Genomic DNA, 14,817 nt, shown 5'->3' on the forward strand with positions numbered 1-14,817 from the left:
GAGACTTTGATAGTAAAAAGTTGTTGGGTTGAATTGATTTGTTCGTTAGAGGGGTTGTGTATGTCCTCATAAGCTTTCCTTTATAGTAGTTTACTTGCTTAGTTCTTAAAACTTTCAATAGGATACATCCACATGTCTGGTTAAAATGACTTATACTTGAGTGGTAAACAATTGTAAAAAAATTGTTGGGTTGAATTGATTTGTTCGTTGGAGGGATTGTGTGTGTCCTCGTAAGCTTTCCTTTATAGTAATTTATTTGCTTAGTCCTTAAGACTTTTAATAGGATAAATCCACATGTCTGATCAAAATGACTTATACTTTAATGACTTATACTTGAGTGGTGACTGTCCATGAGCTAAAAATTAGCTAGATTGATAAGCATGCATTGCATTGTGCTCAGCTAATGGCCGGCCGAGAGAACACCCAAAAGCTCTGCCGAGAGCTTATACTGCAATTGGTGTGATGTTTATTGCCTATTATGGTCCAAAGATCTTGATAAGGCCTTGGAAATCATTTCCAACTTTCCACGTGATGTTACTCTTATAAATTACTTCTTGGCCAAATAGTAACGTACTGATGCTCACACATCTAGTATCTCATGACTTTCTCCATTATTTGTCAAATGCCAACTAATGATTTGAGCCAAGTGTCAACCTTCCACTGTCACATCTCTTTTTCTAAATGCTACACAACAAGCCCACTGCATAGTCTGCATCAACCAAGCTTTCATCTAAGTCGGCAGCAAGGAAACTATTTTGAATACAATTTTTATTTATGTGGGTCATGAGTCATGACTCAATTTTGGAGGGGTAGAAACAACCATTTGATCTAATACACATAATGAGAGAAATAAATATATAATAGATAAATGAAAGACACAACAAAATTCAAATCCTTTTAAGAAATTCGACTCAAGTTCTCCATCCCATCCAATTGTGGATAGTTGCTACCTACAAGGTGAGGGGTTCAATTACATACATCACATATGAAGTTTCCAGTTTTAGTGAAAGAAAAGAATAAAATTCTTCTATGGGTATATCTAACTTGGGTAAATTACATTTTGATATCTTATGTTTGTATCGTTTTTAATTAGTGTTGGTGCATCTTGAGACATTTCAATGTGCATCTTGAAATGTGCACGTTTAGATATCTAATATAGATATCTAATAGTGCAAAGTGAACCTTGAGATAAAAAAGAATTCACTGAATCTTGATACTAACAAAAGTACCAAACCATAAAATAGTTCAATATTTATTTATGATAGAATTAGAGCATTCAACCCAAAACCAATTAGCAATGGGTGGAGAGGCCCAAGACTTATAAACACATATGCTAAGCCTTAGTTTTCCGATGTGGGACATTGCTCCACATTACTCTCAACACGCCCCCGCACGTGTGGCGATATTTTGAGCCTTACACGTGAACAAATTGTATTGGGTGACGTGGGAGCACGTGTGGCCGTTGGGCCTTACACGCGGATAACCAAGCTCTGATACCATGATAGAATTAGAGCATCCAACCCAAAACCAATTGGCAATGGGTTAAGAGGCCCAAGACTTATAAACACATATGCTAAGCCTTAGTTTTCCGATATGGGACATTGCTCCACATTACTCTCAATAATTTACAGATTCAAACAATACATATTAATAACTGAAAACAAAAATAGTAATTTTCTTCATACAATTACCGTTAAACAAGTTTTTCTTATCAAAAAAGTTACTCGTATTTGATATTAATCTAGTTCGTTTAGTCTCATATTAGTATATCATGTCATATACTAATTCATGTTAAGTAGTGATGAAACCAAAATTTGCTAACTTTCTTGTGAATTCAAGTTTTGTTTATATATTCTTGGCCAAAAAAAAAAAGTTTTGTTTATAAATTGTCACATCTGAGATTATTAGTTTTAAAAAAATTGGTACCACTCACTTGTATTTATCTACGTATTTTCGAGACACGTGTCTCTTTTTAAAATTTTGGTGGGTAGCAGTAGCATGTTGCAACATCCGAGATCTTTCTCTTCTCTTGTTTCGAAAATGACAAAATGTTACGGCATTGGCATTTACTTTACCATTTATTTATTTATTTTCTCCTTCATTCGAAATTCAAACAATATCTTAAAACCCAACCCAAAGAAAAAAACACAACACAGAGACAACAACACCACCAACAATGGAGAGAAGCACACCAGTGAGAAAGCCTAACAGAGACACTGCCGATCTGTTGACCTGGAAAGAGGGTCAACGCTCCGACTCTCCCGCCACCGCATCCTCCAACCACCGTTCTCATCAGGTTACACTTACACTCACACTTTGTAGTCAATTTCTTCCTTCTTTTTCTTTTTTTCTTTCTTGCTTAAGTTGAGGAAGCTAATTAAGCTCACCACGTGGTGCATTTTCAGCCGTCAGAGGGAATCAGCAAGGTGCTCCATGGAGGTCAGATCACAGATGAAGAAGCTCATAGCCTCAACAAAAAGTAAGATCTGTTTTGTGATCGATGTCAGATCTAGTAATGCATGCTTCATTATTAATTTCTTATGTTTTCTGCAATACCCAATAGTCTGCTCAACTCATCAAGCAAATTGAGCTGAAAATTTTCTGTTTTTTGACCAGGAAATACTTGGTTTGATTATTGTGTACGCATGCATGAGTGTGTGAAAGCCATTTGCAGTACCCAAAATAGTTTTCTTTGTTTCAAGTTTACCCAACCCATCTTAGATCCACAAAATATCAGTACTTTATGTATATGGTGGTTAATAGTTATTGTATATCTAGTGGGTCCTTGTAGCTCCAATGTTAGAGGGCACACTTAATTCAAAGTCAGAGTTCTAATTGTAGATTTGTAGAAAGTTGAGCATTCAACCCAAAACTAACTAATTAGCAATGGTTGGAGAGACCCATGATATTATTGATTGTAATGCAAAATTTTACATTTTCGGCCTGGGATTTTCTCTTAACACCAACATCCCCGCCTCTCCTTTGAACAGAAAAAGAAATGGTTATTGTATGTATAGTGAAGGGATGCTGGAATGGTTTGATCATGTCATCTCCTACTTAATTTCAGGAAGCCTTGTTCAGGGTATAAATTAAAGGAGATTACTGGAAGTGGCATATTTGCAGCCGGTGGCAACAATGCTGCACCAGAATCTGATGCTGCTAATTCTAACAAAAAAACAGGGCTGCGTGTTTATCAGAAAGCACTCAATGGAATTAGTCAAATATCATTCAGTGTTGATGAACATGTCACACCCAAGAAGCCTACCTCCGTTCCTGAGGTAGCAAAGCAGCGTGAATTGAGTGGGACATTGCAATCTGACTTGGATTCAAAGTCGAAAAAGCATATATCATATGCCAAGTCCAAGGAGCTCACTGGAAATGACATCTTTGGTCCTCCTCCTGAAATTATGCCTCGATCAATTGCTGCTGCTCACACCCAGGAAGCTAGAGAAACCAAAGACATGGGGGAGCCTGCACCGCGAAATCTACGCACATCTGTCAAAGTTTCAAATGTGAGTTCACTGTTTCTATTTGTTTCTGTGAATGAACTTATCATATCTTCATTTGGCTGGTCCAATTTTGATAGTTTCGTTAATTAGGAACTACAACACTTGTTCAAATTGGACCTTCATAAATATACTTTGAGCTATGCACTTGAGGGGTAATGTTCTCTGATCAAGAGGAACATATTGTCCACATTGATAGCATGACAACATATCCTGCTGGAAAAGTGTTTCCTTGTAACACAGATTGATATCACTCTGCTGGATAATGTTAGACTATATGGTAAGAGAACATTTTTCGACAATCCAGTATTGAACTTTATTTTTGTTCACGCAGCCTGCTGGAGGTCAGAGTAAAATCATGTTCAGTGAGGAACCTGTTGTCAAGTCTGCAAAGAAAATACATAACCAGAAATTTGCTGAGCTGACGGGAAATGATATATTTAAGGGTGATGTTCCTCCAGGATCTGCTGAAAAACCATTAAGTACGGCGAAGCTGAGAGAAATGAGTGGTAGCAACATCTTTGCTGATGGAAAGGCAGCATCCAGAGACTATCTAGGTGGTGTGCGCAAGCCCCCTGGTGGAGAGAGCAGCATTGCCTTGGTTTAACTCAAAGTCTCTAACTTGTTACTTTCCTTTATCATCAAATAAAGTTGGTCTCGTCATATCCCATTGTGAGTGTTTTGACATGTAAACCCTTCATGCCCTTATGATGATCGGCATCTTGGGTTTTGAAGTGGTTGATGCGAGTAGTAGTTATACATTTATACATTGGTAGGGCATGACACTTAGAAAAATGGAGGAGGTTTGGCTAATTGGGTTATTTCAAGTGTGTGTATCCCAGTTGCTGAAGTATGTGTTTACCACTTTACTTGCTGCAGGACCTATTTCCTTTATGAATTAGATGATAATTTAATGGAATTTTACACTCTTTTTCTTCTTCTTCTTTTTCCATCTGTTTGGCATGCTTCGTCAAGAAAATTTTGGTTCAGGTCTTGTATTGTCTGGATTGAAAAAGGTGAATAAGAGATCTTAGTAAATTAAGTTAATTTACTACAAGAAAAATTTTACCATTTAATTGGATGGAGAAAAAAATATATAACCTTTTTTCAGCTCTAGATTATCAGATTCCGCATTTGGCATAAAATGATATGAACCCAGCAGTTTGCATGCATAGTTGCGCAGGTACTGTAAACAGTGGTTTATCGGTTAATGTATACACCAAAAGTAGAGGAACAAAGGGTTTCTATATGGGTGAGAATTCAAATTATCATGCTTGAAAAGCTCAGTGCAGTATCAGTTTGTATCAGCTTCTTGGTATGAGCATGTTATCTTCATCATTAATAGTGCTTGGCTTCAATCCAATTGGAAAACTGCTATTGCCTGAGCTGAAATTGGACCTAAGGTGCTAGTTTTTGAAAAAGAGCTTTTGCTTTGCACCTAGGTGAGTCTCTTGAAGCAAAAACTTTGGCTGTGAGTTTGGTTTCAAGAGTACAAAACAGATGGTTTCATTCTATGCAAACGGCTAATCTTAGTTTTCCTAATTATCTGATTAGGGGTCTCCTGTCCTTGTGAGGCTAATTTTGAGATCATACTGATGTAAATGAACAGGGGTTAAGAAAGAAAGCATTTAGAGCCCATGTAAGCAAACAAAAAATTGAGAAGGCAATAGAAAGGGGAAAAAACTCCCAACATTAACATATAGAATAAAATAACTCCTTTTACAAAAAACAAGAGAGCATCCATAACATTAAGTTAATAACTCCATCCATAATCTTTACTTATACTAGAATAGCAAGATTTATGGATAAGGGTCCACACAAAACCATAAAGAGACGCATTCAAGCGAGGATAACTTAAACTCATGGAAAATAACATTAACTGGGTTTGTAACCCTTCTTGGATAAGCAGCAGCAATACTCAAGCATCTCCACATCCAATCAGTTCCACAAGCAATTTCTCATAGTCTCCAGAAGTGTCTTTGACAATTGCTTTGTCCAAAGGAACACTGTTTCTTCGGTGGTATTCTTCCTTAATGCGATGCAGGTCAACCTCTGCCCGGGTGGTAACAACTCTAGTAAGAGCCCCTTCGTCCGTCCCAAGCTTGTTGATAGCCAGTCGTAGAAGCTTCTCAAAGTATTTCTCGGGGGTGGTCAAGCATTTGATTGTTGCTCTCAGTAGTTTGAGGAAATCATCCTCTGCATCAGCCTTCAAATTCTGCGCGTAGGTGCCTCATTATCAGTTTCAATAGGAGTAAGATAATTGTATAGGAACCTCAATTATACAATAGTATATGACATGTAAAAGAATTAATCAAACAAAATTAACATCCACCTGACTATTACAAGTATCTTTTCAAGCGATCCTCATGACAGTACACATCTCAGAGAGATATTTATACCTTGTTAATGGCATTTCCAAACTCATTGTTGTAGTGATTGAGAGTTGCATTCAGCTGTGCCTTGCTCCTGGTAGTGAGGATCCTGATAACCTCCTCATCACTGTAACATTTGTCTGAGATTTTCTCATTAAGTATCTTAGCCTCTTTTTTTGCCAGTATCATGTTCACTTCATCTCCCTCATATCGGTAAGTGCTCACAAGAGGAACCAAAAGCTGTGATGGAGTTAAAAATAAGACAAATTGATAAACAATGCACAAACTGCAATCAAAGCAAAGGAATAAAAAGAAATTCTAGGCAGAAGGAAGGAAATTGTCTAAAGGAAGGAAACAAGGCACAAACTGCAATCAAAGCAAATGTGCAAATTTTTTTGAAAAGGAAAGCAATGTAGCTGAAGGAGTTTTGAACAAATTAATTTAAGATACAAGAAGTTGAATACAATAGAGAATCAAGAAGATACATTTCAAGCAACCAACTTAAACATTTGAGAGCACAATCAATTACAAATATTGACTTAGAAGGTTTAAGGTTGTACCTTGCGGAAATCTCCAGATGTATGATATGCAACATCTTCTTCAAGGGATTTCTTGTAGCGAGCATGATAAGCCTGCTTTGCCAGTAATAGGTCATGAGAAGACCTAGTACAAGCTATTTCCATGAGAACCCAATTGCTTGAAGTGAACCTCTTTGTAGCTTCATTAGCCAACAATGCATCACGGTCAGCAGGATGCAGTGTCCATAGCAGCACAGCTCGCTGGTTATGCAACAAAATAGGAAAAGTTAAGCAATGGCCTTATAAAGATGACAGTCCCTTTAGAAGTTCTACTCAACCAAAGACACCCAAAAAGTAAAAGATAACTAGGTAATAGACGTTTTATGCTTGGCAATTTAGAGGACACAATCCAGGCTTGAACTCAGCATTAGACAGTTGAATAAGTAGGGGTGACCAAGACCAGAACGAGTATATCCCCATAACAGAGTGACCAGGAGCATCTTAGAAGAATTCTAAGCCCAAGAGGGGGGGGGGGGTTGTCTAAGCCTTCAAACCTGCCCATTATTTACCATTTGTCTAGTTCTTTATTTTTATGTCATGATTTTTTTTACTAGTACATGATTTTTCAGTAACTTTATATGCTTGTTAGACTGTTAGTTTAGATGGCTAAAGTGAACTTTAAGATTTTATTGGATCACATTTAGAAGAAATTAATCTTACTTTTCTGCATACTATACATACCACAGTTCAAAGAAACGACTCAAATTTATACATGGTAAGCAAGGTGGGGATGGGAATTCAATTTTCTCCATGGGGACGGGAGGGGGAAATCAATTCCATCCCTGATGCGGGGATAGGGCAGGGATGGAGGGCAGATTATTGCAATGGGACAGGGACATATATTAATTGCACTTAAACATGAAAGGGCTGAATCTGACCTCAAATTCACTTGAGAGTTCTTTGTCCAGTGATTTAAGAAGATCTTCCCCATAAGTTTCTGCATATGTCTGCTGAATCAATTTTCTCTGAGCTGCATTCCTGTGAGCCAATATGGATATGATCAATCCCTCATTTGTCCCCCATCCTGCATACAAATTACCAAAGCAGCTAAGTAAATGGTGCATCCAAGAATTGAAGACTGGCAATTTTATGCAAAGATTCTAAAAATAACAAAAGAATGCAGTTCCTTCTATCAATCACATCAGCTACTGTAATCAGAAAAATCACACTCTATGAGAGCTGAGACAGTTAATGAAAACATCTATTATTGATCAAAATGATAATTTTCACAATGTAACCATAACAGTGCCTCACTCATTGCAACAAATCTTCAGCCTCTATCTATCCATCATATGATCAGTTTTGCTAACTGTTTTTTTTTTTTTAACAATATAAACAAAAAAAGTTTCAAATTGCTCTATTACATCAAAAACAGGTTTTTTTCTTTATCTCTTATCTCCCAACTTTGTTTTCATTGATGATCCCATTCAAGTAATTGGAAGCCTATGGTAAGTAGTGTTTAATTGAGAGCGCATGACTTCATGCAGCCTACCAATTTTGAGCAAATTCTATGTAAAAGAGTTGGAACTAATAAATAACTTAAGGAGGGATGTTGATGTTCCCTATATCAATCAGAGTATACAAACATACATTTGCATAACCAAGACATTTCAATGTGTAATCACATTTTTATTAGTAATAGAATTCAGAGCAGATGAATGAGATCAAGTTCATAGTAGTTTAGCACTCGGCCCTTGTATTTTGCCATAATAATTGGAGTGAAATAAGGAAAAAGAATATTTAAATTTTTTTAGTCGATGGTGAACCTCAAACTCAGTCAACCAGATAAAAACGGATCTAGATCTGACACCTTTTTTCTTTTGGTGAGGGATCTAGATCTAATACCTTGATCCAAGAAGAATGATGCCAAGTAGATTGAAAGATAATCCAAAGAGAAAGAAATCCACCATGATCATATTAGCATATTGAATTTTAGGAAAGATTACAATCCCATTATACTTAGAACCCAGAAAACACATACTTGCATAGTAAAATAATATAGAAGCAGATCGATCAAAAACTTTTGATGATCAACCATATCAGATTACTTAAAATTAACGAAGACACGTTAGTCAATAGTGAACCTCAAACTGACTCAAGAAGATCATTGTTAAAAAGAATCTAGATCCAATACTTTGATAGTTTGATCCAACAAAAATGATGCCAAGTAATATTGAATGAAAATCTAAGACAAAGAAACCCATCATGATTCATGAATCATGCTCATTATCATATAGACATATGTATTGGTATACTGGATTGTTGAATGGTTACAACCCCATCACACTTAGAACCCAGAAAACACATACGTACTAAGTACAACAATATGGAAGCAGATTAATCAAACTTCAGATGATCAACCATTAAACCATATCAGATCATAACAAAGATCATGTTAAACATCAAATTTACTCTACTCCAAGAAAACACTAACAAAATCAGTTTATACAGAATGATTGCATATGGTCCGAGTCTTAGAAGAAGCTTCACCTCCAAAAGCTTTCCTGAGTTGTTCAGAGTCCTCTGCTGGAGAAGGAACAACAGCTGGTACTTTAAGAGTCGCCATTCTCTCTGTGTCTCTTAGTGGTGTATATGTGTGTGTAAGTTTGGAGTAGGATATGTATGTAATGTAATAATGGGCTAATGGACTAGTGATGAAATCTAGTGTGGAGCATGGCCTTTTATAGAATTTGATGGAATGAAGAAAAGGAAAAAAGAAAAAGAAAGAAGAAAAAGAAAAAAGAAAAATCATTTTATAAAATTGAAGAAAAAAGGAAAAAGATCCGAAATAATTTGCTTTTTTTTTTTTTTACTTATTTAGGCAATGATGAGGTAGGTGTGAGTGTGTGACAGGTGACAAAAAGATAATGTAGGTCCCCAATCAAAAAAAAAAAAAAAAGAGAAGAGATAATGTAGCCTATGTAGGTCCATTTTTTATAAAACAGCTCCGGTTTTTCGCATTCTTATAATGCCGGTGGGACCACGTTTTAATGTTCTTACTCAAGATTTGCGAAAATTCTAGATACGAGCAAAACTATTTTGCTGAATTTAAGGCACCTTTATAATTCGGTGGTGAAATTTATGCATGAAATTATAACGGATATTTTGTAAGGAAACGATTAAGTTTGATTAAATAGAAAATTAGGATATATTCCTTCGTTTTCTTAAGTTTTTTATTAAATTCTTATGATTTTTTCAATTTTGATTGCACTACAGATGAAATCACTAATTTTGTAGTTGCAAAGTATTTTTTGTTTTTTAATTAAATCACTAATTTTTATTATTTTTTCTTTCAATTAGTTCGCATTATCAGGTTTTGTTTATAATAAATGGCAATTAAAGAATATGCAAATTAATTAGATGAAAATTTTATGTCAAACTTATGTCGACCTAGTGAAACGTTAAGGCATTTATCTATTGAAAACAAAATTTAACTATAAATCATAATTAAAACAAGGAAAAATTAGAATTTAGTTCTTCTAATATATTAATTTTTTTTAAATAAAATTCTTTAACCATTGACTTGTCAAATAAATAATTTTTTTTTTAAGGAGTATAGAGTACGGGTTCACCTCATACATTCCTATGGTATAGAATGAGATTTGTGTAGTCCAAAATCTCAGAATTAAAACTTAATATAAAACTAACAAATCAGGGCTTGAAGAATAAATAAAAATGCATTGTTGAACACTCGAAAATGGCTTCCGAGTACTCGGCGCCTGATATGTGTAAAAAAAATAGAAACTAATGCACCAATATTATATAACATGAAATATTTATAATATTATTTGACTTTAATTAGAATTTTAAAAGTCATAAGATTTTAATTAGTACATTATAAAACTAAAAGACCTAAATGAAAGCCTCCCTTAAAACAATTTCAGTCATCGTTAAATATTTTTAATGATAAATTTAAAAATTATGGTTTATGATAGACACGATCAAGATTTAGCCTTAAATAGCACACCATAATCAGTTTTTAGTAGAATAACTAAACCAAGGTAGAAGACTAACTAAACCAAACCAATTCATTTGATGATCGGTTTAGCCTACCATTACCAAACACATGCAAAAACATGCAAACACGCAAACACTTGCTGACATATACCACCAGTATAAAAGTAATTAAGGTGCCCCATTTTCTAAATTGTTTAATATTAAGGTGAACCTAAAGATATTTAAATGTTTGAATTTCTCAGTAAGTAAATATTAATATAGGTTTCATGAATGGAGTCATATTAATTCTAGAAGATTTAAGGATAATCGAGGTACAAGAACAAGTACTTGTCAAGGTTTTAAGCATTGTTTCGCTTTTCAGCAGTATAGTTTAAGGTAAGATCAATATTGTAAAAAACAAATGAAAAATGTAGACAACTAATGAGAATATGAATATGTATTGTTCGGTTAAGTTTACTACAACATTATTTATCAAAGCTCACCAATTTATTTTTTTGTAGGAATACATGCAACTGTCACTATTGTTAGTTTGTATTCCCTATTGCCACTCTACAGTCACCATAGAGCATGTTCGAGATTGGTGTTGGGATGGCAAGGGAGCTAAGGCCACCCAAATGTAGGAATGGTGAAAGAATTTGACAAAAACTGTCATGACAGTCTAATAAGGCAGCTGCTCACTAATGCTGCAGTTAGTTGGTTTTTTTCCTTCACCATTAGATGTAAGGTTGTTGTATTGGTGTTAGAATTGATATCATTAAACAATGTCTCCATGAATTTTGGTGTGAAATTGAATCTTACATTAAAACTCAGTCCATGCAGCAAAAGCTGGAAGGGGCTAACTATTGTGCTAAGGACAGACCTTCTTTGAATCACAAAGAAGAAGAGTAAAAACGTACTCAGAAGTTGGAACCAATTTGTTCCAATATTCATTAATTCTAACAAATACAATCAAACATTCTTTTATAGGAAGAATACAAGACAACAATTCAAACAAACAAAACAATACTAAACATGTGAGGTTTGTGGGATAAAGAACAAAAAAGAAATGAAGAGGATGATGTTGTTGATTAAAAAAGTGAAGGATGGAAAGGAAGAGAGAAGAAAAGTGCAAATGAAGAAGGAGGTTTCGCACTTTCAAGCTACTGGAGGTCCGGTCCTCTCCCATGAGGTTCGGTCATCAAGTCTTCTTCTTGGTCTTCTTGTCCTACATCACAACCAAGCAAAACCACAAAGTATAAACTTACAAGGGAAATGAACGTACATAAGTTGAAAAGGAATTTTGTTTGGTCAAAGTTGAACATAAGCAAAACAATATTTTAAAGTTATAAACATGCCATAATCGAAGTTATAATTAATAGAAGTGAAAACATACCTTTTGATCATTACTATAAATCTGCAGCAATAAAGGAGAAAATGAAAAATATGAAAGAAGCTCCAGATATCACCAAAAAAACCAAGTAGCATATCATAACATTCAACTTGTGGTATAGACTCAAACAACAAGATAATATTTAACACTAAATAAAATCTGAAGTTGGATATATTAGTTATACCAAAGGAATACAACTAACAAGATAATATTTAATACTAACAATATAATAATAAATAAGGCGAACAATAAGAATACAAAGAACTTGAAAAATAAATGGAATTGATACCAAAGGAATGACCAAAAGTGGCTGTAGATACTCTACGTTTCTAGGATTTGATTTGGGGGTTTTCAATTCATCCACAATCGGACTCATACATGTGCACCAATGGAAGGGCCATGATGAGAGAAGGAAAACCTGATGAAGATCGCCGGAATTCGCCGCCCATATCGCTGAAAACAATGGAGGAGGGTCGCTGCTATTAGGGTTTCGAACCACCACGTGCGGCGGCTAAATGGGCTAGGTATTTACACCATTGAACTCAACTCACCCATGGGAAGATTTCGGGACCAACTCAACTGCAAGAGGTCACCGGAATTAGTGACCCATCGGAGAAGAAACCTGGATCAGGTTCGGTTTGAATCCATGTTTTCATTGGGTTGTTAAGCAAAAAAAAGGCAGGGATAGAGAGAGGAGGAAGAGACTAGTTGATTAGGGTCCATGTCGCCGACGTTAGCTGTCGGACAACGAAGAAGATGGCCAAAGAAGGCTCAAGGCAGAGGAGAGAGAAGAAAGAGAAACAGAAGGTGGTGTGCGTCTACTTCTGAAGGCAAATGAGAAAAAAAGATGCTGATGTTAGGTTTTTATAGTAAATCCCTATCTGACGAATTTACAAAATTGCCCTTTAACTTAAAATACCTGAAACTTGATGGTCGTAGCTCCGTTTCACGTCTACTTTGTGTCTACGCTCTCGTAGTCCTGAGCCCTATCCAACTAGACCAAAAACTCATTTAAAATCTAAACATTTAATTTTGTCAAATTAAAACCTTAAACCAATTTAATTATAAAAGCATTTTTTTTTAAAACAAAAAATTTTATAAATTCATAGAAAAATAATTTTAATGAAATATTTTATAAATTCATCCATAAACCCAAAATGTCAATTGTCACTTTTTCAACTTTAGTTTCAAAGAAAAGAGGTCTTGTGCACAACCACCATTATAAATTTAGTTTGGGTTAAGGGTAAGAAAAGAAAAATTATTCCACTAATTTTCCAATTTGGTTACTATGTTTATGGAGCTATCAAAAAATCAACTATCTTACAAATTAGAGGGTCATAAGGCAACTATTATCTCCACTATAAACATAGTAATCACTAAGAATAAATATTAGTGACCACCTCATTTGTCAATAGGCACCCTCTCATCTATTGGTGCAAAAAATAGAGGCCTTTGGCCATATTTGTTGCAGTGGTTAATCCAAACCACACATATTGAGCATAACCCCCTTAATTGTTCGGTGGCCAATTTAATCCTTTGGACATGAAAATTAAGATTAATTACAAGGTACCGACAACCTTTTAAATTAACCAAAAGCACCCAAACAAAAATAATTACTCAAAGCTCAAAGTTCACCTTTTATTTACTCTACCCCCCCCCCCCCCCCGAAAGCCAAATAGAAAACACGCGACACAAAGACAAAAAAAGACACAAAAATGTGGAAAATACCAATTGATTAGCATAGTATGTCCAAAACAAAATTTAAAACCATTTATATTTGTCATGCAACAACACACAAAGGTAAACTTGAAAAATATTGAAACTGAACTGATCAAAAAATTGAAATTGCAAACTGAAACTACATCGAAAAACTGAAAATGCATAAGAAAACTGAAAATGCATAAGAAAACTGAAACTACATCGAAAAACTGAAAATGCATAAGAAAACTGAAACTAAGAACTGAAACTGCATAAGAAAACTGAAACAACATTATAAAACTGAAACTGCATCAAAATAATAACCAAATTTCCATCAATTTAAAATCAAAATAATCCAAAACTATTTTAGCAAATAAACCTTAGACCTCACCATCTGCTGGATTTGCTTGGAGCTAGACATCGGCGTTGTTCATTTTTGCTGATCTAGGAATCAAATTAGAGAAGATCGAATGAACCTCACCATCTGCTGGATCTACTTAGAGCTAGACATCGGCGTCGTTCATTTTTGTTGATCTCGGAATCGAATCGGATAAGATCGATGACTCTCTGTGACTCTGTTGGGTGGACGATTGGAGGCCAATTTTGACCTCAAGACGACAAAAAGAAGTAGATGGAAGGGGTTTGGTGCCTCGTCGACACTGCCGAAAATGGCAGATCGCCGATAAGCAAGCTTGGCTCTGCCTAGGTTCTCTGCGTGATTAGAGGCTGGGGAAGGGAGAGGGAAGTGAGAGGAAGGGGATGAGACCCACATTGTCGGCTACTCTTGCCAGATGACGAGAGTTTGATCTTCAGAGACATCGCGTGGGGAGAGAGAGAGAGAGAGAGAGAGAGAGAGAGAAAGAGAGAGAGGCAGAAAGAAGAAAGAGAAAGACCAAAAATAAGAAATAAATGGCAATTGCAGCCCACTCAATTGGAGTCAATGGAATGACATACAGTCAAACTAACCCAATTGTTATATATTAATAATTATGATATTAGAAGTTAAAAACCATAACAAAGATGTAGTATAGAGTAATTATTTCAAAAATTAATCCTTGTACTTTTATGAAAATTTTAATTTGATCATGTTCCTTTAATTTTGATAATTTCAACCATTTGCTTTCAATATATATCAATTAAATAAGAGGCAGAAAAAAAAAAAAAAAAAAAAAACTATGAGTGAGATTTTAGCTATTCTTTCACGATACAGGACTAGATAGTCTAAATTTACAATATAAAAAGGCAAACGTTGAGATCAAGCTGCCGAGTAGGACTGGCTGTACGGCAAACAATGATGCTTGGAAACCAAAAATATCTACAATGATTAAACTGAAAAT

At 35.2% G+C, this 14,817-nt stretch overlaps 2 protein-coding genes across 2 annotated transcripts; one reads left to right on the forward strand and one right to left on the reverse strand.

The window, feature by feature from the left end:
• The first annotated feature begins 2,106 nt into the window (after window positions 1–2,106).
• On the forward strand, window positions 2,107–4,445 carry LOC147284044 (hematological/neurological-like protein). Its single transcript, XM_086243626.1, has 4 exons — window positions 2,107–2,296; window positions 2,406–2,479; window positions 3,068–3,512; window positions 3,841–4,445. The coding sequence occupies exons 1-4, from the start codon at window positions 2,177–2,179 to the stop codon at window positions 4,111–4,113; spliced, it is 912 nt and encodes a 303-aa protein (XP_086099752.1). The 5' UTR covers window positions 2,107–2,176; the 3' UTR covers window positions 4,114–4,445.
• Window positions 4,446–5,186: 741 nt separating this feature from the next.
• Window positions 5,187–9,095, reverse strand: LOC147284045 (annexin Gh1-like). The gene is made up of 5 exons (XM_086243560.1): window positions 8,947–9,095; window positions 7,335–7,480; window positions 6,439–6,657; window positions 5,906–6,118; window positions 5,187–5,721 (listed from the first exon to the last, which is right to left on the reverse strand). Exons 1-5 carry the CDS (start codon window positions 9,020–9,022, stop codon window positions 5,425–5,427), a joined length of 951 nt encoding a protein of 316 aa, XP_086099686.1. The 5' UTR covers window positions 9,023–9,095; the 3' UTR covers window positions 5,187–5,424.
• Window positions 9,096–14,817: the final 5,722 nt, after the last annotated feature.

Source organism: Dryas octopetala, chromosome 5, assembly GCF_963921425.1.
Source record: "Dryas octopetala chromosome 5, drDryOcto1.1, whole genome shotgun sequence".
In the NCBI taxonomy this organism is placed as follows: domain Eukaryota; kingdom Viridiplantae; phylum Streptophyta; class Magnoliopsida; order Rosales; family Rosaceae; genus Dryas; species Dryas octopetala.

Bases quoted from the DNA above. Each gene is read 5' to 3' on its own strand.
- LOC147284044 (XM_086243626.1), top strand. From the start codon at position 2,177: ATGGAGAGAAGCACACCAGTGAGAAAGCCTAACAGAGACACTGCCGAT. The intron at 2,480-3,067 runs GTAAGATCTGTT...ACTTAATTTCAG, and splicing joins GCTCATAGCCTCAACAAAAA to GAAGCCTTGTTCAGGGTATA. The intron at 3,513-3,840 runs GTGAGTTCACTG...TTGTTCACGCAG, and splicing joins CATCTGTCAAAGTTTCAAAT to CCTGCTGGAGGTCAGAGTAA.
- LOC147284045 (XM_086243560.1), bottom strand. From the start codon at position 9,022: ATGGCGACTCTTAAAGTACCAGCTGTTGTTCCTTCTCCAGCAGAGGAC. The intron at 6,119-6,438 runs GTACAACCTTAA...ACTCCATCACAG, and splicing joins CATCTGGAGATTTCCGCAAG to CTTTTGGTTCCTCTTGTGAG. The intron at 5,722-5,905 runs GTATAAATATCT...ACCTACGCGCAG, and splicing joins TTGGAAATGCCATTAACAAG to AATTTGAAGGCTGATGCAGA.